The sequence below is a fragment of the Patiria miniata genome, unplaced genomic scaffold (assembly GCF_015706575.1).
Source record: "Patiria miniata isolate m_02_andy unplaced genomic scaffold, ASM1570657v1 HiC_scaffold_27, whole genome shotgun sequence".
Lineage (NCBI taxonomy): Eukaryota > Metazoa > Echinodermata > Asteroidea > Valvatida > Asterinidae > Patiria > Patiria miniata.
The window spans coordinates 7,636,397-7,662,286 of record NW_024037066.1 but is presented as its reverse complement, the minus strand read 5'-3'; the positions used below and the strand labels follow the sequence as shown (position 1 = coordinate 7,662,286).

General features: G+C 39.9%; 1 protein-coding gene across 2 annotated transcripts in view; it reads right to left on the bottom strand.

Moving 5' to 3' along the window:
- Nucleotides 1-23,853, bottom strand: part of LOC119734478 (short transient receptor potential channel 4-like) — a 49,671-nt gene extending 25,818 nt beyond the window's left edge. The window contains exons 1-2 of one of the 2 annotated variants that reach the window (XM_038208004.1): nucleotides 22,897-23,853; nucleotides 9,871-10,069 (exon numbers count right to left, since the gene is read on the bottom strand). In XM_038208004.1, coding sequence (XP_038063932.1) covers nucleotides 9,871-10,069; nucleotides 22,897-23,010 — 313 coding nt within the window. In that variant the 5' untranslated portion in view covers nucleotides 23,011-23,853. Of the gene's footprint in view, nucleotides 1-9,870; nucleotides 10,070-10,496; nucleotides 10,581-22,896 lie in introns of those variants that run through there. The other variant, XM_038208005.1, reaches the window with a different exon arrangement.
- Between the last annotated feature and the right edge of the window lie 2,037 nt (nucleotides 23,854-25,890).

The window sequence follows — 25,890 nt, the reverse complement described above, 5'->3', positions numbered from 1 at the left end:
AACTATCGGATGGCCAGCCAAGGCGAGGCACTTGACGTCAATGTTCTGACTGGTTTTGTAGCGATATGGCCCAGTTATTGTTTGCTGATGGGGTTTCAATGTGAGTAGAAACAACGAGGACCGCAATGACCAAGAACTAATGACCAGGAGAAAATGACGAGAGACGGATATGGATATTTGATTACCGCCCATGCTCATAAAAGGCGGGTATTTGTAAAGTTCACCCTGATTTTAATTTCAGCTCTGTAATTGATACCAATTTAAAACCAGAATCGGTCGTGCTTCTACAGGGTGAGTCAAAAAAGAAGAAGAGCGGAACCAAACCCCCAAAATATATTTCATATTTAAAAAAAATATGCAGCACCAAATATAATAATGACTGGAAAGCCAATTTCATAAGATACTTTTAGATGAAAAAAATACTGAAATTGCTTAATCCGTTCAAAGAATATCACCATTTCAATGCAATGACCCTAAAACCTGTTTCGCCCAAACAAAGCAGTTTAGTGTGTAATCTGACTGTTTGGATCAACAAAGAAAATGACACAGAATGCTTGTTTCAACAACTGTCACCACCTGTAGTACACAATATCTTAATTAACAACCCTGGTTATAGGCACACAGTATGATCAATAAAATTCCCTTTTTTAAAAAGACGGGCCTTCAAAAGAACTTTGTTGAATATTTTTAACTTTTAAACTGAGGTTTTATCGCTGGTGATGTTTGAAGACAATTGTGACGGCGATTCTTGAACTCGCATTTTTGGGTCATTGTGTTTAAATGGTGATAATCTTTGAACGGATTGAGCAATTTCAGTAATTAGTTCATCTAAAAGTAACTTATAAAATTGGCTTTCCAGTCATTATTATGTTTGGTGCTACATATTTTTTTTAATATGAAATATAAATTTGGGGGTTTGGGTTCCGCTTTTTTTTTTACTCATTCTGTATATGTTGTTTTTTCTTTACTCACCCTGTATATGTTGTTTTTAGAAACTTTTTTGTTCTCGAGATCAAAAAAAGAAAAAGAATTTAAGCCGTGTCATTAGTTTTTTCAGCTATACCAATTTTCCATCAACAATCAAATATTTTTTTGAATATAGGAAAAGAAAACAAAATGCGATGATGAACCTAACGAATGATTTACCTTTCTCTTTCTGATGGCCCCTCTCGGAGTCAGTCAGGACACAGATTGAATTGAGGCGTTAGTCCCCTCTATACATCTTTGCGTTCATGGAATTTAGTTCTTGGGATTTCCCTCACCCATCCAACCCAACCTGCTATACCTTCCTTACAATCTAGCGCAGCTTGTTGGAAACATTAATGATTATCATGAACCGCGTTTCGGCTGCTGCCAGAAATTAATGAATAAAACATTCACCAGCCCGTCTTTCTGTCACCTTTATGAAACATGAAACCAGAACGATGCATCAAGATTGTAAATTGATGAAATGTTTCCCGGCGGGATCGAGACAAGACAGAAAGCGCCCCAGAATCAACACAATCTAATCAAAATTAACCATTATGAAGTCAATTTGGTGCAGTATCTATACTCCTACTTCACTATACACGTTGCTGACCGATATAACCCGAAATTCATTTTTCACTCACAAAATTTGCACGCGGATACTATAAATAGCCAGGACATAATCCGCAAAAAGGTTTTACCAATAGAGGCTCAATCAGTTCTGTCGCAGCTAAATAACTTATTCATGACGGCAATGTACATTGAGCTAAACCTACGCTGCACGTACTCTCGTGATGTAGCGTCTTGGCGCAGAAATTTGTTTTGCTCCGCAGCGACTCGCCTATGACGTCACTGCGATCCGTTTATAGCGCGAGGCGTTGAAAAAGGTGGTCCAAAACAACTTTTGGTGACAGACGAAGTAACAACAGCCACCGGGAAGAGTCGGCGATGAAAACGTTTTCTGTGTGTTGTAAAGTGATTTGAGGGGACTGAAGTTCGTTTGTCCGAAAACACTCTGATTACCACGTATGTCGTCCGACACCAACTGGTATTTGTCAGGTACCTAGATAGATACCATTTGTGTTTTGCAGATGAATCTGTCTTATTATGCCGGACACAGCTGCTTATAGTTCTAGTCCAATTTTATTAAATTTGACTAGCAACGTTCAGTTGGACTACACCTTTTCGTGATTTTACCTAGAGGTATATAATTATGGCCACAATAATGGCCACAACATTAATTGCAATGCCGCGCAATCCATGAGTCCTTCGCAACATAAATGAAGGGTTTAAAACACTGCATAAAACCCCAAACAGATCTACCAACACTATTTGAAGAAGACAGTTCAAGTTGTGTTTGGTGCTACCCAAACCCTACAAAAAGGGTCTGATAGTGAATATGACACTAATGCTATAACCAATTGTTCGGTCATTTGAATGCAACCATATAGCCAGCCTAAAAGGAGAACAAATCATGTTTCTGCTTTTATGCCATGCGTTCTGTATTCTCGTCATTTGCGCGGTTTCAGTGCATTCCGTGCATTTCTTAGCCCGTGCTCAATTTGAGCCATGTTAGCTTTTAATTGACTCGTGATGTAGAGTTCATCACGGTTAAGGCTTCGGTTTCCATGGCAACTCATCCTGCATTATTCAGCTTGCAACCTTGATACCCATTCAAAGGCATTATCATAATTTCTGGAGAATTAACCTAAATATCGGTCCCTGGCTTTGCCAAACGTGACATTCCTTGTGTCTCGGTGCACATGCCGGGTGACATTGGTCCAGACTATATATTGTTAAGCCTTAATGAGAGTTGTGATATCTCCAGTATAATATTCCAATTAGAGATATCAACCCTGGACCATTCATAAACATCTTGATTTAATTTGCCGTGGATTGCACGGACTATCAACGCCATTATAGGTACAGCAATTTTGAGTATTGTATTATTCTATATATTTGTTTCCCTATTTTTCTTCTCAGATACAAGCCAGAAAATCATAAAGTCGTTTTATCGTAAAACTATGAGCTGCGGAAAAACAAAGTCTAGACGAATCATGCTTGGCGCCTCCATGCCGGGTATAGTATATCTGTTTGGTTCAAATCGGAAGTGGTGCCGAATACAGACGCTTAACATGTAAAGCTTATCTGCATAATTTCAAATAACAGTACCACAAACCTGTGGGTCCTAATTCAAGGAATGAATTATGCTACAGGGGTCTGTTTATTCTTGAGGTCTTCGGTTCTAAATATACACTCAACCAAAAACGAAAGTCCCCCTTCAAATACTTTTTGACTAACTCAAAAACTACAGAGCACCTTTTGCTCAAACAACGACTAATCAGTACAGAAATTGCTTAGAAATCCAGCCATGCTCTTTTTTGGACCCAAAACAGTGATATACAACAGTTATGTACACGGATCACATTGCACATATACAAAAGTGCAGCTTTTGGGGGTGGCATTTGTCATAAATTGCACCATTTTGTACACATTATGACTGTTTTAGGCCAAACAAAGAGTATGGCTGGATTGCTAAGGAATTTCTGTACTGATCAGTCGTAATTTGAGATGATGTGCCCAGTGTTTTTTGAGATAGACAAAAAGTATTAAGGGGGGACTTTCTTTTTTGGTTGAGTGTGTTCAACAATGTGTTTGGAGAGCAACATCCGACAGCTGGATGTAATGAAGCAGACCTATTTTCGAATAATTAAAAATGAAATTCTAATTAACTTGAGGGTCTATAAGAAGACAAAAAGGGCTCACAGTATACCAGTATATTATTCCAGAATGCGGTCAATCATCTTCAGCATGATAACGAGTCTAGACCTGTCTCTTTAGAAATGTTAATAAAACCAGCCAACTAATGAAAGTGACAGGCCAATATACTTTTAATAAAAATGTTGACAATAAAAATGCTGGTACGCGTTTTACGCGTTATAGGCCTATATCGTGACTTTTAGTCTACAAGGACCATGCATTCAGCATTGTTGACTTTGTTGCTGGTGAAATGCCCTGTATATCTTCGTAACAACTTTCACGGTAGACTTCTTTGAAGTAATTTCCGATAGACCTGGTTTCGCGCGGGCATGTAAACAATGGCAAGTGGAAGCTGGAGACTCGAAATTAGACCAATCCATCTAATTAAACCACGCACTCAGCGAAATGGAAAACCATTGTATTTATAATGAAGCAAAGGTAATTTGTGGTGAAGACAGAGCTTGTTTAAACAGGTGATCTGCTGTAAATCTGAACCAAATAGGGATTTTAAAGAGAATACTTGTCGATTTTGATACAGACGTAGTCAAAACCATGGAATCATTCTCCAAGTATATGGCCATTCCCTTACCATTACGGCAGCGACAGGTGTATGAGTACGGCACACCCTTTCTGAGCCCCACAAAAGTGACGTGTTTACCCATACCCCTGGTCTATTTTGATATCGTATGGCAGCAACGCTGATCACATTCGACACCACGGCATGCAAGTTGAGTTCACCAAACACCTTGCGCCGAGTCCCGGGACTCAAACGCCTTCCCCCAGGGATAGCACGCAACATCATTTTCCCATCATCGTGTTAGTGATGACTTATTAAGCTCATCCATTATCTCAAGTGGATCTCTCTTGTGGAACAATAGACGGCCCGTCTCCTATGTTTCGCTGGAATGGCTGGCAACTAATGGATTATAATGAAGGGCGCTAGAGCTTGTCTGGTCAACGATCTTCCACGGCAAATGTGAGCAAGTGAACATACAGAGAGGAAAACACTGCCTTTCTCTCTAGATATAAAAATCGTGGCACAATCACAAGGAAAATTAAATTAATAACACCAAAATGAACATTCAATATCGCATTTAAAACGCACAAGAAACTAATCGTTGCTGTATCTGCTTTAGAAGAAAAACAAAATGTTTTAGAAAAAGTCCTTTGGAATTTGGCCTGGATTTATTTTTTTATATGCTTTGTAAAGTTTAATCAAGATAATGAGGTCATTACCGCATATATGATTTTAAACCATTTTAAGGAAGGTTTTCACCACCTCTGGAGGTGGACTATTATCATCGTGGTGAAGGGAAAGTACAACCCGTCTTTCGCTGAATGATTTCCTATTAAGCGGCTCTATCAAAAACGTTGGCAACGAATAAAATAAATCATTAACTGTTTAGAATTCACAGAACTGTTTCTTAAAGTTCGATCACCCTTATCAAAAGAGGACAGTTTTAAAATCCGCAACCTGTCCAGTAAACGCTATAAAATGTGCATGTCCTCTCGTAGCTTCGACAAATATTTGCGTTCCCACATCTTTTTCGTGACAAATGACTTCTCCCTCTCTCTGCTCTACCTCAACACACATTTCCAAACATGGCAAGAAATCCGGCCCAACCGGAAGGGGGAGACGCGTTGCTGTATCCGACCTTTCCTAGCCTGCGTACCGCGTACAGAGGAGCGGAAGCGCAGAGTGTACTGCCGTTTTTGGCCGGCAGGTGGCCCCAGGTTCCTGTCCCGGTGCTTACACCAGCAGCAATGTTGACTTCTCTCGTACTTGGCCTCTTCCCCTGCTGTCTTCACCCTTCCTTCCTCCTCCTCCTCTCTGCCTCCCACGCACCCGACGCTCATATTCAATACCAGCATAATACCCCCTTCGGTCCCCAGATCTAATTACATTTTCTCTCTGACGAATTCCCCATCACTATCGGAATTGACGTGCACGTTATGCACGACAGCATCTTTAGTTTTTTACATACTGTGACGAAGGGTGACAAAAGTTCACGTTTTCACTTGCAAGTCAACAGTTCCATTTGTATTTTCCCCCAGTTTTTTTATGAAAACGTTTGGTTTTCAGTTTAACATCGCTCCCGTTTTTCGCAAAACACACCACGCAAACACACCCAGACTTGTTTCACATACCTAGTGTGGACTTTCCTTTCTTTTCGTGTAGTTAAGGAACACCAGTGGAAAAACTCATTTTTCTCCAACTGTGAAAACTCTTACACCCAATTTTTTTCAATGATTCCCTTTAGTGTTTCTCTTCATTCTGCTACAGATAAACCTAACCCAAAAATGCCTCTAAACCTGTTTTCCAGAAATGGGGAAACACTGTGTGGACGTGGGCAAGTCCACACTTCGTCGCTGCTACCTACATTATGTGGACGTCTTTTGTTCGGAAGTCCACACTGCGTATGTAAGACAAGCTCACAACCCCACAAACAAATTTGATACCTCACATAGTTTAAATACACTGTAAATAAACTAATAAATAATTAGCTTACTTCTTATAATTAACTACAAATAAACACCCAAAATCAATATCTCACAACCATCGGGTCAAATTTGGTTTATCCTAGTTTCCACTGACCACGTCAAAGCTCTTTCCTTGATTGTTTTTCCCCTTTTTTGCAGCGTGTATTTCCCATGATCATTTCTGTAATCGATCTCAACACAATGAATAATTCACAGCGAGAGTCGCTTGCGATTCAATTAAGCTCCCTGGGTGAAAGGCAGTGACAGAAAAATGTTGACTTTTACGAGCAACGTTAGCACTTAATTTGGCTGTGTATAGAATTACTGGTAAATTGCGGAGAAAATGAAAAATTAAAAAAGTTCTTCAACTATCCAGTGTTTAGCCGTGGATATAGGCCTATGGCAGATTGCGTTTGAACTTATTATAAACTAATAGCACTTGTATATTTAGATTAAATGTGGGCAATTATTTGGCTTTTCGGTATGTTTTGCCTTATTCATTTGTTAAAACGCTGGGAAAATGTTTTTCTCGATTTCTTTTTCAAAGATTACTCGACTCAGTGACAGCCCCCCCCCCCCATGAAACCTTGTCGCCCCCCCCCCCAGTCGCCCCCCACTGAGATTTTGAGTTTCTAAAAAAAAATATTATGATCTACATGACGCCCCCATGAAATGTTCCAGCACCCCCAGCGGCACCCCCCCCCCCCCCCCCCACACTGAAAAATTCCTGGCTACGCCACTGACTCGACTTCACTTGTAGAATACCACGTTATAAAAAAAAACTCGCATCTGATAAAAGTTTACACGTTAAATTAGCCTTACCACAAGTTTGAAAGTGGGTCCGACTAAAAGTCACTATCTCTTTGACATTCAGTGGAGATATAGATATCGTGCATTGGAGGCTTTGTTTGAGACATTTCTTTCTGCAGTTAGGCCCTATATTAAATCATTTTTTTGTTAATTGTTAACTTTGAATTTCAATTACCGTAGAGTCTGAGTCATGATTAAGGTCCTGTGTGCATAATGTATGTCTCATTAGTTTGTTGCTTTAGTCAGCTCATGTCATGCGTATTACTATAGTGATTACATTTCGGATTAACACTCGACCAGTATACTGGAGATGATTCGAAATTACTCATATCCGTAGCCTTTCCCGGTAAAATGTTTCTCGACAACAAACACGTGATCATTTCCATATCCAAACACTGCAACAAAGCCCACTTCCCTTGTCCACCAAGCCACTTGAATACTCCAATATATACATCTAATTATCAGGGTTTTTTTATCTGAATACATGATTATTTTATTTCATTCAAATGCAAGCAGAAAACCAATTTTTTTTATAGCTTTGAAATACTTGTTTAGCTGTAGATTTTATGGTAATTAATATCTCAGGAGTTTATGAATTGATATCTCAGTTGTGGTGTTTTTAAGCTCTGGCTGTGGCTTCTACATGTCACTTCGTGGTCGGTCGGTCGGTAGGTCTGTCCCCGGAAAATTGACCTAAAACGGGCACCCTGTTTCCCATTAATTATAACTACCAATTGACAAAAAAATTGACCAAATACCATGCCGTCGCCAGTAAATGCACTCTTGACGAAAGTTATCAGAAAACGGGTTTTGTCTAGAGTGATGCGCATGCGCGTATAATAATTGTCTCTCCCCGGAAAATTGAACAAAAACCAGCCCCCTAAGTTTCCCATAAAATATAACTTTCAAATTTTAATTTAAAGGGAAAAAAATGAAATACTTCTCAAAAATGTATGTAACAATTCGTTAAGTTGTTAATGAAAATGTTGTAAATGGAGGCAAGATTATGTGCAGTAATGTTACAATCACGTGGTTTATAGCACACTTTTTATGGGAAACTTAGGGGGCAAATTTTAGTCAATTTACAGCGCGTGATTTTCGCGTGGGACGTCGGCCTAGGCTTGTACGCACAATCGTTTCATGCAAGACGTTCGATGCCAGGTGGCCAGAGCTTATTGTGCACCCGCACTTGTTTTTTTGTAATAACGTCGTTCATTGGACATAAATACCGCGAAAATGTAGGTTGACAACGTTCATATTACCGTCTTTATCCGTCGTATTTTATTCAAGCCGGTAACTAGAGCCACACGGACATTGGAGAAAGCTCGAGACATAAATCTTGTCCATTTTTTTTCTCTCCAAAGCATTTGAATCATTTTTCCCGCTAAAGCTGACTGGCATTTTAAATCATGAGCACATACTGAGGTTGACTAAATATGTTGGTTGATTTTAAACTTACTTTGTTGTGTAAAGAATGTACACGTAATTGACACGCATTTAGAGTGCGTGTCTTAAAGATGCATTACCCGTGTCTTCAAGATGCATTGCCCGTGCTATTTTCGAGTTTCACCTCGGAAAAAGTAGATTTCTTTTTCAATTGCTATTTTCCTAACAATATAAAAGTGATTCACTTTTGAATGAGACATTGAACAAAATAAGAAATCCACCGACGTTTAGTTATTTAATTATTTCTTCACAAAATTCGAATTATTGGCTGCCAGACAATATTTCACAGGGCGGGTTATTTGTGCGCAAAATGAAAGCCCTTTTTCAGAGGGTTGAGGATGCCCCAAATCGGAATAAAGTAGTTTGTTCGTTAAAACAAGACGTACAAATTAAACGTACGTAAGAAGAACACAATCTTTCTCTTTTTTTAGCATGAGGTATGCATCTTACAAGCAATTAAACCTAAACCGAGCTTTCTTTGTTTTATACGCAACCATGATCTGACATTTGAGCTTTAGTTTTTATCCTGATCTGTGCATGCGGTAATGCTTTGTTTTAAGTATCGCCCAGGGAAACGCTTTGACGCCACCAAACCCTGACCTTATTGGTCAAGTCACGACCAGTTAAGTCGCGATGGTTACCCCTATCCCTCGCGCTATGTGCGCCAGGGGAGGGATTAGCAAGTGGCATCAAATTTTAACACCGAACAGAGTGCGATAAATTATTGAACTGTTTCACGGGGGGGGGGGGGGGGGGGTGACTGTTCGTGACTTTTCCTTCTACGACCATTCAAGCGATGAAAGGTCATGTTCAAGTGTTGTGAGTATGTAAATTGTGGTTTAAGCCTTTACGCAAGAATGAATATTTGAGATGTTTTTATCGATACCTATCAAATTATTAAAGTTATTGCGGGACACAAGAAAGTGCAACAGGGAATGACCGGCAATAGTTATTGTTCTATCCGAGTTCAAAACGAATATGTCCCCGTTTAAAATTTATAACTTTAAAATAGTCTCTTTTTTGTAAGATAGCTATCTCAAAGATGTGTAATCGACCTGTGCGATCAAACTTTTCCACCGAGTTCAAAAAGAATGTTTACCTGTTAAAAGTTCCTAACTTAAAAATAGTCTCTTTGTTGTACGTAAGCTCTCTCAAAGATTGTGTAATCGCCCCATGCGATCAAACTTGTCCGCTGATAACCTCACACCAAGACAATGAATTTAATGCGCCACACCTCGAACAAAAAGCTATTTCGAAATATCGTTTGGTAAATGGACAGTTTGGTATTGATGCACGTTGTGCATGTGCACGAAAGTTTTTGAGTACCTTTTCCCCTCTATTTTTGTTGGGCTTTCCTCAACTGCAAGCCCTCAGCACACCTCGCCAGAGTTGAGATGTCAGACTTACCCGAGTTGCCGTTCTGGATGGCAATTACCAGCGCACTCCGCCCATCCTTATCCGTGCAGTTGATGTTCAGATCCGGGGCCTTCTCCAGCGCGTACATGATAGCCTTCTTGTCGCCATTCTCCGCGGCCGCCAGGAACAATTTCTCCATGGAGTCGAACCTCCCCGGCCCGATATCCATCTCCATGGTCGGGTGGGATACCTGAGAAATTGGAGAACAAGCATACGGACACGTTGGTGAGATAAGGTGTTGGTTGTGGTTGGGATGAGAAACTGAGAACAGACAAACCAAGCCTGCAGTGCTGTGACGAGATCATATCACTTGATCATTGAGATCACATCTCGTCCCTAAACACGACAGGTTTACCATCACCGATGTTCCCTAAAAAAAGATGTAATGCAAACGTATTTTAGCTCATGTATTGCTGGTTACTGGCAGATAATGTTCCAGGAAGAACTGGCACCCGTATGTCCACCTAACTCAAGTGCAGAGGCCTTTTTAACAACTGATCCTATAAGTCACCACGTCTTCAGACAGGTGAAAATGGTATTATCTCCACTTTAGTTCTGATATCTGTCTACTGATATCAGAACTAAGAACTTGATATCTGGAAGTGTTGATTTCTCACCATCTTGGCTTCTGTGGTGCAGTTATTTGTCAGGATACATCCAACTTTTACCAATCCCTGAATCAGTCCGTTCCCAACGCCCAATTACTGTGAGCAACCGCTGTCACATGTTGGCAACTTTTCCCCGGGCGTCGTAGTAACACGTTCCATCAAACTGGATGGTCAGGTGACATTATCGACGACAAGAGGCGACACCCTTGCAGCAGACGTAAGGTGTACCTTTGCAGATAATTATCTCAGTTTGAGTCTGGTTTTTCTCTGGTTTTATCCGGTCAAGTCGTGAAGCATTCTCTGCGTACGGTAATCCAGATATGGCGCATGTAATGATCTGTATTGATCCAGTGTTTAGTTTTTGAGTCATAGCCAAAATAAAACAAACGATGTCATTCAACCGCAGATTGAAACGGAGCCACGAAGAAGGTCCGTTGAATCATTACGAAGCCTCAACGTGAACATTAATTGCCGCGCGGGCAATGCCCGTATAGCTTCCAGCTTTGTTGACTAGAAACATGAACATTATAACGCTAATCCGAACAGACCCCCAGATCATAAGCTTGCATCGCTTACCAAAAAACCGCAGTCTGCCCTTGATTGATATGCGCATGCGCACAAGACGCTGCAACCTGATTTGTCCAACCCCGGCGAACTCGGAGACTTTTTATCCTATTTCTGCAGCGGTCAGAGTTAATGGGGAAGAGACGTGGGCAAGCACGGCGTAGCCAGCTAGCTACGGATGGAGCATCAAGCGAAGCAATCATAACTCAAAGTCGCTGGCGTGTGACTGTTGACATCTGGTTGCCGCAGCCACGAATATCACTGGAGCTGCACCAACAATGGATAAAAACCCTTCTACCCGTATTAAAGGCAACCCTGACGGAATTAACCAGCAATACTGACCTTAAATGCTAAGCCACTGGACTATTTAAATATTTATTATTTCAATTAAAATAAGCCATAGTATGCTATTCCCAGTATTATGCACGGGCAAATTCGAGTATACCATTCCGACTATTACAAAAATGTCCTCGTCATTTGCGATTGTAATTTACGGAAAATCATATGTCGCATGCAGTTGAAATTCATTTGTATCAGAGTAAATCATAAACCAAGAAAATTAAAGAAAAAAAATGATGACGTGATTGTAACACTTATTTTAAGTGCAACATGATGCAACATGGCGATTGATAATGATATAACATCCCCTCCTTAAAAAAAATGTGAAATGGCTATGAAAGTGACAATCGCGCACCCTTTTCAAATTCCCTTCATTCCACACCCAGTGAGCTAGTACCCAGACATGTGTGTCCTCATTCTGGTACATCGATTAATGTGAACAGATATCAGTGAAACCTACCAAACTGACATGATATACACAGCACTTTGTCGTGACTATCTACAGGCTGAGTGCACCTCGGCACTTCGACCTGTCGATTTCAGCAGTTGTGACACGACCACCACACGATTCTCATTAGATTCAACGTCATGATGTGCCGGGTCGACCCTCCCTCTCATCACACCTCGTGATATAGGGTATCTACCAGACGATCATTTATCAAAGATGTCGAGATGCTTGGGGTCACGCCTTTACATCTTGCCTCATTCCCCATATCATGCCCCGAGATGCATCGATGGTGTATGCCACACTCGTTGCGATGTCATAGTGATAGTCAATTGCGTCCGAAGCCCATCAAAATGATAGCGAAATTCCCACGCATTCAGCAACTTGACACTTAACAAATATCACATTAATCATTTCGGTAGCTGGGCACTGTTGAGTTGCAATACTTGCTTTGACAATTTGTGTTTGAAAATGACGGTCAGTTAAATTTTAGCACAACCAACTCGTTGCTTTTTATACAATGACCGAAACTCGTGTACACAAAGTCATCAACAGTCGACTAAGTTGAGAGAATAGTACTTTAAGCAGTAAAAGATTCCATGCAAAAACATATTATTCTTTAATATACAGCTTGTCCCACAAAATACCTAACAGTTGCAAACCAATTAACAAAGGTATATTGCATGTGAGTTTTGGAATATTTTCAAATTGCCTCTTCAAGTCAGATAACCAATCTACCATACAAACTTTATTTCATTCAAATCGATGCATTGGAACAAACGCTATGCTTGTTAGTTTTGTATTTTTATGTTTTTATGAATGTGTGTTGTTTTTATTAACTATTGCTCTGTTCACAGATTTCATAATATTTATTCCGTGTTCCCTTTTAGGATTGGATTGATAGGCTTTCGAGTCATAGTGTTTAAGTTCACTTTTATTAATCCTGGCCATCTTTATTTGGGTTTTGTTCTGTTCTTGTTTTGTCTTATTCTGTAACAACCTTGCCTTTTATCATTGCTGCCTTTATTCATAGCTCCTTGCTTTTGTTTACACTTATTTGTATTGTTTCATGACTTCTTATACTTGTAATCTTGTCTCCTCTGGAGTTACATTGTCATATTCTCTGTAAATGTTTGTTGCAAATCTTGGCCGAATAAATAATAATAATAATAATAATAATAATCGAACTCAAGGGTTGAACATTGTCTTGGCCACTTTCCTTGAAAGTGAGAAAGCGCAGATAGAGAAACACACGAAGGATTTTTTTACCTTTGTTCAAGAGTAACGTGTTACTTGTTCTACCGGCTTCGATCTGTAAACTTGATACATAAAACAAGTGGCTCAAGTGGTTTTTCAAGTCCCGTATTGTGAGTGTTGTATATATCTTTTAAACAATACATGTATATCCTAATGAAACCAACTAAAAAACTATTTGGAAGACCAATTATTCTACTCGGCAATACAGTTAAAATAATTTTGAATACTACCCCCACTTTTCTGAAAACATGCCCGATTCGACTAGGTTTTCTTGTGGGACAACCTGTATACATGTTCGTGTTTGCTTTATGTTGATGTAAATTATACCAAGAAACACCTGACCTTTAAAGGCGTTAGAGTTTCAACAAAAGCGCTTTGGTGTGTCGATAATTTGACAATGCTCCGAGATCATTATGTGTGAAATCATTAGCAGGCATGACCCAACGTTATATGAAACATGACACACCTGACACTACCTCGACTTTCACTAGCATCACTATCTCCCCTGGTAGTGGTATAACACAGGTTGCATTGGACGTGTACGCACATTGAGCAAATAACAATGCCATACTGCTTAGGCTTGATATACCAAGCAAGGCTGCGTCCTAGATATTGCACAAAGGATTAATAACATCGACGTGGTGCTATGAATTACCATTTCATTGGGAATCAATATCCATCGTCGTTAACAAACCCATACCACGCGTGATGAATATGGCAGACCCACTTCCCTCCTTCTGCTTTGCTAGTCTGGTCACCCGGAGATGCATTAGCTCAGAAGATGCGTAACCATGGAGTCGAAGCATGACTCGTATTCATTATACATTGCCCATTGCCGCCTCAGGCGTCCGTATTGGCATCGATTCAATCAAATTTGCGTGTATATAGCTCTATATTCAAAACGAGACAAGTTTGTGTATTTGTTGCAGACATTCATGTTGGATCGCCTGCACTAAAAGTGCCAAAAATGCCAAAGGCGATCCCTGAACAAATCTTTTTTTTCTCTCGAACCTCTTCTGCCTTGACCTCAATTCCATCCCTTTTCAGACAGTCAACTCAACCTTTATTAAAGAGGAGCATAGCGCCCTCAATTGGCATGGCAATAATTAAATCACTGTTTTCTCCATGGTAGTTCATTCCAGTGTGCCGTCGCACAGCTTCGTTAAAGAAAACATCATCTTATACACATATGATTGCATTTTTTTTTTTAACTTCACGGCCAAAGTGTTCAGCCTATCCGAAACTACTTTAAAAACACTGCCTCTTTCATGGATTTGTCTCGTCATAATGTTGCCCAGAAATGTTAACACCTGAGAATCGAATTCGTTTATTCAAATGCCGACACGGTATCCCAACACCTCGGAAGCATTATTCACTTATTCTCATCAAAACGCTCGCCGGAGCGTGATATTAGAAAGCAGTGTGTCGAGAAAAAAAGCCTGCCAATTACGGGGGATTCAAAGCGAGATTCGGAGCTGAAAGGCATTAAGAACTTTCATAACTCACACCTGGACTACATTGTCATGAATCATGGATTAATATTCAGTTTCAAACGAGTTCATGACTTCAAAACCCATCACCTTAGAAGAGTTTCATTTGTTTGTTTGTTTCTCAGTAAAATATTGTTTCAAGTTGAACACACCCCGAAGATCTTATAGCAAAGTTTTCTAATGAGCATAACACATCTTACAGATTTCAGTATACTATACTCAGTTTCAAAAACAACAAAAAATAATACATGCGGTCTGCACTTCCAAATTTAATTTAGTAATTTCAAAACGTCTTGCTTTAATATTAAGTAGAATGAGACAGATCCAATACCCATACTAGAGGATTTTGTTTTTCGTTAAAGGAATTGCTGATTATTTGTTTTATATTTAGTACCGCTGTGCGATATATGTGTTCTGAAAGGTTCACATTTGATTTCATTGAAAATTATCATTGGATATCTTTGCATGCAAGATAACTTTACACTGCCTTACGAAATAATCGAATTCTATCATAACAATGTCAAGCAAACTTCAAACTGTATATTTCCCTCAGGGCTTCGTAACCCGATCCCTGGATGTTAATTCGTAGTTGTTAAACCACAAATTACATTACGGAATTAAATCTTTTGAATAATTCATTGATAATACTTCATGTGGTATAGTAACATAAGTCATTCCATTTTGGATCGTTTCCTGGGGAGTGTGATGCGAGGCGGCATTCATGCAACATAATAGGCAACCAGACGCCAGAAAGGGGCATTGCCTTGTACCACCCCCCCCCTTCCCTCAAAAAGGCAACAAGATTAGGATAAAAAGAACAAGGCATCTTTCGATGTCATTCTTCAAATAACCCTCCCTGCCTTCAAAAAGCGGGTCTTTAATTATAAGACATTGTGCCAGACACGCTTTTCATTTGGTAAATGCATCTGACGGGAATGTTGAGCACTTGGTGCACGACCATACTGGTTCTTTCGAGAAGTGTACAGGACATGATCTAATCTTTTAAAAGCCAGACACTTACGGGGGCAAAATATTATGCGAGTTTTGGAACACATTATTGTTAAAGGGAAGACGGGCTACGCTGCCATCTTCGTTTAGTTTGTTTCTTTAAAGATTACAGACCCAGATGAATTTACTGGTTACGGCCATGCACGATAAGTGAATGAAATTAAGACACTAATTAAATGATATGTTAGATGCAAACATTATTTATCATGAAAGAAGTTTCCTTTGAAACACAAAACACTTTGCAGATTATTGTTTAGAAAAACATATTTAACTATAGAAAGTATTCATAGAGCGCAAGCTTCCGCCAATGTTAAACAATTCCCCGCCATATTGTCAGTACACCCAAAAGAAATACTCGCATAAATGGTGAAGAATCCTTTACAAAATCCTGGATCCAGATCCAGATCCGGATCACTTCCAAAATCTATAATCAATTCTTAATTTGTACCACTCCTGAAATTATTTTTATGCAAATCCGTCCATAACTTTTTAGTTATCTTGTTAACAGACAAACAAACCAACCAACCAACCAACAAACAAAATCCGGTGAAAATATAACCTCCTTGGCGGAGGCTATAAACAAGTATACGTTTTTTTCTGCTTCATTGTATCGCAGGCATTTTGATCAACGAGGACACTTTGTGCCATAAAATGAGCCTTTCAGTGCTGAAAAGACACGGAGCGGGTTTGACAATTAAGTGATTGCAAGATGACAACGGGCGAATCTCTATATGTAAGTAAAGAGTTGAAGCACACTCTCATGATACTTCTCCTAATACACCTGAGGTGAGGCTCATCATTAATCACATCTGTCCCTCAGAGACCCCTAATGTTGTTATAACAGTGCCTAGGTGGCAATCGTCACACCCTTTCAGCTGACTCTTTGACACGGCCTGCGGCTTGCATATGTCGCTCTCGTCATGGATGCGCAGTCAGTTCCCCCCTCGTGATGCAGGCACCATTCCCATGGGAGGATATACCACACCAATGCTTCCACAACTAAACTACGTGGGTTACTGCTGGCTAGCTAGATACAACGCCCAAAGCTATACGAGCGTAAGATGGGTACAGCCCCAAAGAGTCAAGATGGACGCGTCACAAAACATCCCTCCATGACACAAATTGTTTTGTCCAAAAAAATCGTTGAATCTTTTAACATAAAGTTCCATGTCAGATTTCATCACTTTTGTACCGTCATTGGATATTGAAACCCCATCCCTTTTTTCTTTCCCCTTAATTCCAAATGAGGAAATCCTTTCCGTCGTTAGAAAGTAATCATGTTAGAAAGTAATCTATTATGAGTAATGCTTCTTAACAACTCCCGAGTAATATTTAAACCGAGTATTCGTTTAAATGTTCAAGGTAAAGGAAAGGCAAAATGGGTAAGTATCAAACTTCAATTGCAATACTAATGCAATTAGCAATGCTGATTTTTGAGGAGCGCAGAATGTTTGCCTTTCCTAACAGAAAAACCATTAAGCGATGATTGATCTCTTAATAGGTGTTTGTCAATCGGTTGTACAAACCGCTCCTAGTCTCGAATCGAGAGTTTTAAAAGCATACGTCCATTTGCTCAGGCGACAATGGTCAGGTGGATGCGATGGGTACAACCGATCACGGACCAATGTAAACCAGCCTGGGCATTAGAACCGACAGCATCGGCGAACATCTGAAGATTATCCCCTAACAAGATTTAATAGAAAGCATACTTAACCATCCAAATTAATGTGGTCTATGCGCAGTAATGCATGCTAGGTGTACTTCCTGCTAGCATATGTTATTTAGTTTAGCCACTTTTAATGCGATTCAACCGCAAAGGAAATCCATGTTTCACCTGAATGGTATACCTTCAAATGATTCGTAAACACAACTGGTAAACGCAATGGTAATTCTAACCACCCATCTGGTAAACGCAATGGTAATTCTAACCACCCAACTGGTAAAATAATTAAAGGCAGGTTTTCCAGTATATCGCAACTGTATTTACATCCTGCCTCTGATTGGTACATCAAGTGACTAAATAAGCCTTACAGATATACTTGAGAAATCTATATTAAAAATAACATTGACCTGTGTGTTATTAAATCGCGTCTTCGTCTCATTAACGTCAATCTGTTTTGGCCTTCAGGACTAAACAGAAGGACATCCACCTCCATCGCAGAGTTTCAGAACAATTGAAACGGTTAGTAGATTGGCAAATGATTCTTCAACAGATTATCATGCAGTTTGTACATTCTGCCGATCGAGGAGCTGCATGCAGTTGGTGCATTCACTCCTGAAATGAATTAATTTCAATACAAAATGGATTTTCCTCATAACGTCACAAGATATTGGCCGCGGGTCCTCGACGCCCTTCACATGCCCAGTCATGCGGCTAGTTCACATCGCATTATACCGGCATACAGTCGGCGACTCAGCGCCCTAGCGCCCAAGCCACACAGCGCAATTTCATTATTAAAGTTACTAATACAGATATCCGGCCGGCCAAATGTCAGCCGAACTTCTCTGTACACGAAGAAGCCAGCCAGGCCACATCTCAAAATTAATTTTCTATTCAGTTTTGACAGTGTGAGTAGCCTGGGTCCATACTGGATCCACACAGCGCCACATAAGCTGTTTGTTTAATGTAAATTGAAAATTTTCGTTTGTGCCCCAACATATTAAAATTAATTTGTTTTATATGAAAAAGGTTGGCTGCGCGATTCTTACTTTCTTGCGAGGATTTTTTGTTTACACTTTTTTTTTAGCCCAACAATACGTTATGGACTAAAAGGTCGAAACGTTGTCAGCAGATTTTCGAAAGGGAGTCATTCAATATTTTAATTATTTTTACGACATAATTGCACCTTCTAAATATGGATGGTATTTAACCTTCATACAAAGCCGTCAAAAAAATAAAAGTGAGATATATTCAAATACTACGTTCGAACACCTGCAACATAATTGAAGTCTAGATTTTCGAATTACCCTTGTTTCATGTTACAAAACCGCTTTGTAACGAGTTGCGATTTCAGACGAAATGAAACCCCGAGGAATAGAAAAACGGCGGATAACTTGGAGCCAACTCCCACACTAAACCGAACCTAATCTTCCACTCGGGAGTTCTCGCGCAGAATAAATGAATTTTGGGAAACACAAGACATGTAAATCGTACCAGAATCACACCCCGTCGACACACCAACTCGATATGGCCACCTCGGGAATGCCAAACGGCACTGGAGCAAATCGACCACTTTTCTGGCAGACCAATTTGGCACATGTTTCACTTTGGCACATGTTTACAGCAAGAGACAAACAAGTCTGTCTCCAAATGGGGAACTGAATGAGAAGAGTGAGCATTAAGTAAACACTTCGGCTAAATCAAGCCGTCTTCATCTGAAACACATTCTAATTTGTAATTTAAGAGGAAAAAGTTCATTCACATATAGCAATGATATAAAATCTCATGCATGTTTGTAATGGTCTCAAATCAATCTCAAAAAAATTATATATTTCAAAAGTCAAGCTTTCCTTGATCTTAACGGTTGCATAAAGGATTGATTTCAAAAGACTGATTTAAATTTCCTAGACATTTTATGCATATACTTTTTTTCAGTCAATTTTTTTTTAAACCAAATTTGTGTGCCATAATAAAATTCAAAAGCAATTTTAAAACGTAATTGATTGAGTATTCCTTGATATTACACCGACACGCCAGTCCCTGCCAAATTAATCTGACAGAAAACCGCGACAATTTATTCTAGTAAAACAGGTTCAACATATTCTCTCCCGAAACAGAGGGGAAATATAGATTCGAAGAAAATTGAACAGCCTCGCGTTATTGGATCAATCGCATTGGTGTCTCTCTTCACACTCCAAAGTACTACACGCTGATACAATGCCGTGTATTGCGCACTAACACAAACAACAGCTCATCAAATACAGCGTTGACATTTGCGCCTTTTGCCGCTGATATTCAGTCGTATACATTTTTTCCCTGATATTTTTGTTCCTTTTCATTGGTATACGACTGTTCTATATGCTGAAAGAAATTACACAAATTGCGAGGGGATTGTGCAGCATGTACGGCTTTTGTGTGTCATATAAATGCGCATCAATGGATATTCAGGCCACTGTTTCTTTTTGGAATGAATGGTGACGGGTAATCATGAAGAGTGCGTTTGCTTGGACGAAGATATTTCCCCGGAGGCTGTTTCATGAATGAAAATAGTAAGGATGACAATTGAAAAAAAAGTCCCGCTGTTTGGCTAGCTCATCGGGATTCCAAAAATAAGATCTTGATATTAAGTTGCAGGGAATTCGTTTACTCTATCGGCGATAAAAGGTTATCTTGAAACAAAAGTCATAACACCTTTTTCTCGTTAAAGGAAGTTTTCTCAATTATTCATATTGAGGTCATATTGATAAACAACAGTTTTGCTAATATCTGCGTAATATTTCAGTTTATGGAAACAGCCGTTTAGTCAGAAATGTAAGTCCAGTAGCGGACATGCATCTTATATTTTTCCGAAGTTACAAGTACGGAGTTGGCATGTACTTCCATGTCGGCGCGGTCAAAGTAGTTGCAGCCGGTCGCGTATGCAAACATTGTTTGCGCAACCACCTGCAGTGGCCAAAACGGTTATTCACGCATACCGACACTCATAAAAATATACCAATATTAAAAAGCTGCGTATGAGGGTCGCACGTGTATTTTATGGCTGAACAATTATGATAATTAGTCGCATTATAACAAATTTATGGCGGAGAAATTTGTCCTTCGCAGAGGCGCGTGTTAGAAATGATTATCAAAACAATGCCTTGTCACGTAGTTACAGGCATAATTAAGTTATCTGTCATTAAGTCATAATCCAGCTATCACTATGCCTATATAGGTATACCCCAAGTAATGTTGTATTGATTGCTTATAGGTATTTCTACTATTTATACCATGAATAAATTTGCTTGACCCGACCTTATTTTACGATTGGCACAATAAGAACTAACAACTTTGTTTTCATTTTAATTCACAGCAAATTGCAATGTTTAATTACATGTACATTTTGTTACGGTGTTAAATCAACAAAGAGGTGAATCTTTCGACTTTAACTGTTTGTGTATAACTTGAACAGCCCAAATTTGGACTAGGTTCCTCTTGAATTCCCAAAGCAAGAGATGAAAAGCTACCAAGAACTCATCAGTCGAAGATAAACACTCCTTAACACCTGTTCCTATGAATGAGATGTACACAGTGGTATAATCTCGTGAGATTCTAATAATGAAATGACAATTTCAAATGTGTGTTCGGTATGGTTCTACATGAGACGTGACTCGTCTTACCACAAAGTGAAGGCATATCAATCACAACGACCGTGTGTCTGTCCTGTCACCAAGTTGAAAGTCCACTGTTCCATCATTCTTACGAAGCTTAAATTCCAGGGGGAAAAACAACCAAATGAAGTCTAAAGACACGCAGGTCCCAAAATATGCTCTGATATACTAACCTGCCGGTATGATTGATTGCAATCTAGAAGATGAAATGCATTTCGATTCTTCCCTGGACGAGTGTACAAAATTAACAAATAAACCGACCCCAAAAAGGACATCATATTATTTAAATCTGCAAAAAAACATGTCAACAAATTATCATGGTTTGATGTTTGATGTCTGCAATTCTCGGAAGGCATTCTTGTTTGTCCGCTTTTTTTACCCTAGGTCTTATACGATAGTTTCTTATAATACAGTAAAACCAAAAACTCGTTCGCTTCACGAAGGAAATAAAAATGCCGGCACCTGAGATGGTTCAGTTCATCCATTCTTAGTCAAACCAATGAAAGGAGATTCGTCTCGGTAGAGATTGTTTGAGGAGATAGCGTGTCTTGCCCCAGGAAACTTCTATTATTAGTCTGATCCATATAGGATGGGTGGTGTGATTTGGAGATAAAAGAACACAATCGTAATATTACCGAGCTACTGAAACCAAATGAGATGAAACCCACCCGAAATGTTTTGTCAACCCAATAATAATGCAATGCAGCTTTCGATGACGTCATGGGCCACGATTGTGTTGACTTGACGACTTTGCTGAGGATGTCTTGTTTTTAACGCTGATATTTTTAGCAACTTATTATTGACTCGTTATCCTTGGATGCATCTTATTTACAAATAGAAAGAAAACAAATGATATACTTTATATCATGACAAGCAACTGGACAAATTAATTGGGCCCTCGAATATAACCACAATAAACAGGAAAGGGGGGGGGGGGAGGTCATGATACGAAAACAAAAGCAGTGAATCGGTGGTATATTCGAGTCATTCTGCAGGAATATGCCGTTCAAACTTCACAATAATTGTGGGCCCGTTGCGTGAACATATTGACGTTGCATACAACAATTCTCTGAGATACAGATGGGCTGAAGCCTTGTTGGAACTATCAGCAACAAAAGGTGTTCCATAAACCGGTAACTGTGTCGTAGTAATGTAATGTGGTATAGTTGTTTAAAATTCTACCAGCACCCATCGACTTTTTTTCGTTAATTGTCCTGAAGTTTAACACACTGAATCCTAACCAGCAATTTGAATACTTTTTGGAACTCATCATGGTTGCCGAGTTTTATGACACATACCTTATAATTGAAGATAGAACATAATTGTGCGCCCCACCAAAGAATTGGACATTTGTAGTCTGTAGTCTATAATATTATGATTCTATATTACTTCCTGCAACCCAACATTAATATGATTTAAACCTACCACAATTTCGACAAGACTCTTTTTATTTCAATTAACACCGTCAATTAAAATAAAAACTCAACAATTAACGGCCTATTAAATAAGCAGTTATTTGTGAATTGTTGCTTCATGTAGGCCTAAATGCCATAAAATACCAAAATAGATTCGCTTATTTTTTTTTTCCTGATGTGCCCCTTGGGTGCCCTGTTTCTGGACAGATATGTTGCGCGGTATAAATGTGTAATTATTATTATTATTATTATAAATGTATTGCCAGCGATGCTATTCTCCGCACTAATTGCATGTAAATTAGTGCGTCGGGATGACATAATAACGACATGTACTAGCATAATGTTTTTTTTGCTGGGGGCATTACAACTAACAGCAGTATTATTCGTTTACCCAGTAAAATGACCAAGCGTTTCCACATGTAAAACTTGTATCCTCTTTTTTTGAAACCGAAATTCATGTGAACTGTATTTTCTGATACTCCATACCAAGCGATGGTCAATTGGTCACCCTAATCGACGTTAATTACTCGGAATATGAGTAGCTTCATAAGTTTGTAAGCATTTAGTCCACGATTACTTACAGACATCCTTCTTGCGGCGGCTGCTGCAGCGGCGGCGGCTGCCCCTCCATGAGCGCGTTTATTGGGTATAGTTTTCAGGTACGAAGGTTTCTCGTGGCCCGGTTCCAGCATCATTTTCGGTTCTCTCTCACATCCACCTCTTGTCCTCAATTTGAGTTCCTCCTTGTATCATGTCTTGTCTCCCAGCCTCATTTCCCATCCGAGAGTCTGATCTCATCGCAGGGGGTAAGTCCACAATGTTTTTGTTGAATGATAAGATGTTGACGTAGGCTGCTGAGCGTACATACGCCCTATACCGCTCTCTCCTCCGCTCGCAGTAATGTAGTTCGTGCAACTGTGTCACTCAGTAATAAAATGCGATCTACAAAAGTCGCGACGAACCGCGGAAACGTTTTATGGTTTTTATTATCCCGGATTCTCTCCGTCCGTGAAAGCAGCCGATATCAGTGTACAAATGATCACTCATCCCCGGGGAAGATTCTTCATTATCTGCCCTTCGTCATCATCCTCGGATGCGATGTTGAAGCAAAAAGCAATTCGATAGCTCGGGATTCTTTCACATTATTTTTTTTTGGAGCGAAGGCTAGAGGTGTGAAATTTGAAGAGTTGCTTTTCTTCCCCTTTTGATGGGTGATGAAAAGCTCGGACGGGGTGCAGAGGTGAGCTGACGAAGTGAAGCTTGTAAGGAGGAGCTTGAGCGAGGTACGAGCAGGCCAGCCGTGGGCCTCACACGCGAATCGGAACTCGCAGGAGGCAGGATAGGTCACCCCTCGGCACGATATAAAGCGCGTGACTGAAGATTCACCCCTTCCGTGCCAACACGGGGTCCGTACAAAGACGAGCCGATAGCCCTAACAAGGAGCTTGCCAGCATGTAAATGACTTGTAATTCAATTAAACACTCCCATACCGTCTTGCTGTGCTTTAGGAGATCGGCCAGTTGGTATAGTGCGTTATAAAGACCACCGGTACTGCCATTTCCCCATAGGGTAAACGTATACCACAGACCCGTGCGAAAAGAGCAACCAGGCGTTCACACATAAATCCATTACAAGCACTGTGTACACTCGCCAACCTCAGTGGATTACACACAAAAATCACTTTACATATCAAACATAGAATTGGCAAAACAGAGAACATTACAAAGGTAATACCTGGATTAGTGTCATCTTACATACGCCCCCTCACAGAACGCAGATAATCCCTCCAATACCTTGCTGAGTTAGTGTGGAAAACCGCAGTATTATTTCTTCTATACAAAACTGGCTTCAACTCACCTTTTTCTCCCTGTCTTGAGGCTCTATAAAGAAGACTGACTTTTCCTTTTTGAGTTTGTCCTTCTTGCCGCTTTTCGTCGACAGTGAGTTTACAAAATCCAAGCGGCAATGGTTTCTGCTGGACTGGTTCGCCATGACTGACGCCCGCGTACAGTCTGAAGCCACGACACAAAACTATCTTTATTGCTCTGCCAGTAGATTTCCTAATTGGCCTTGTCACGTTGAAATTAAGATGGATTTCTACATTCCTGCCTCTTCATAAGGCAGAGCTGTTCATTATAAAAAGTAGAATCTATGCGTTTCACTAGACGTGGGAAACCTCAGTTGCAATCACAAACCAAGACATTGTCTTAGCGTGTAGTTCCCCCAACCAGCGGGAAAACGGCATAATGTCCATGCAACTGGTGTGGCGACTGGCGCAAGCCGCCAACTTTATATGTCCGCAGTGCCCCTCATATTCTGTGACGATTTTGATAATTATTTTTTGATCAGTTTCAGCCGAGAGGTTCTGGCAATGTCAATTAAATTATCAGAATTAAATGGACGGAAAACGTATTGGGAGAGCGGATATCTTGCCAAGGCCGAGGCCACAGACTTGATGCAGGGGGAGTTTTTTTTTTAAGTGGCCGGCTCACCGTCAATTTAAAGTCAAACATAAATTTGTTGCAAGTTTCTCCTCTTTTTTTCAGTTGCATTACAAATCGATGAAAAAAATATCCCGTATTGATCTAATACAGTAACTTGACCCGTTCATGAACCGAAAGCAATGCAGGAAACTAACAGAAACCCCCCACCGCCAAAAAAAAACCTTTTCAGTTTCTTCAAAGTAATCCCCGAACGACAAAAATCAATGTTTTCAGAATAGACATTTTCAGTCTCTTAATTTTGCCCAACGCCCTACCATTTCGATGCAAGTCTTAATTTTTTATACTGGATATTAATCGTTTGCTCTGAATTTAACTGAAGACATACGTGGTACGAACGAGGAAATTGTCATTACACCATCTCGTGCAGAAATCGTCTTAAGGATAAAAAAGCGAGAGCCATACTAACAGGTTGCATATCCTCCTGACTTTCCCTCACGCTGACGCAACACGAGTACTTCTCTTGTGAGTCAAGGGCACTTCAGAGCGCCGATCGCTCACTATACCTCGGGCACAAGACGGCAGGAAATCGCCAATACGAATCCCTAAATGAAAAACACTCCAGGATAACGTTCACTGGTGATAACGTGAAACCAATGTCTCCCAGGCAGTCCAAGACTAAAACGAAGATTCATTTGTAACATTGGAAGACCCAGAAATGCCTTCACTATAGCGAGAAGCACAATATCCGCCATGACACATTTTTGATGATAGTGAACATGTTGGTAACTTACCATTACATCCATTTGTCCTTTAACGAGGCAGTGTTATAATCCTTCTGATCTATACTATACATAAGCAGTCATTCCCAAACACACTGTGAGCACATCGATTTATCGATCATTAATTTGCAATGAATACATTTTAGATGAAAGAAAACTCATTACGTAGCACCTGATGTCGCAGTTTGGAGGATATTGTGCAGGGCCGGCAGGGAGAATAATGTGACGACGACTTTCAATGCCTATTCGCATGCAATTTATTTAAACTTCCATAGGCCTAAATTAAAAAAAAGATGCTTTCTCCTTTCGAACGATTACATAATGGACCTTCATAATATTGTTTGTTTAAAAA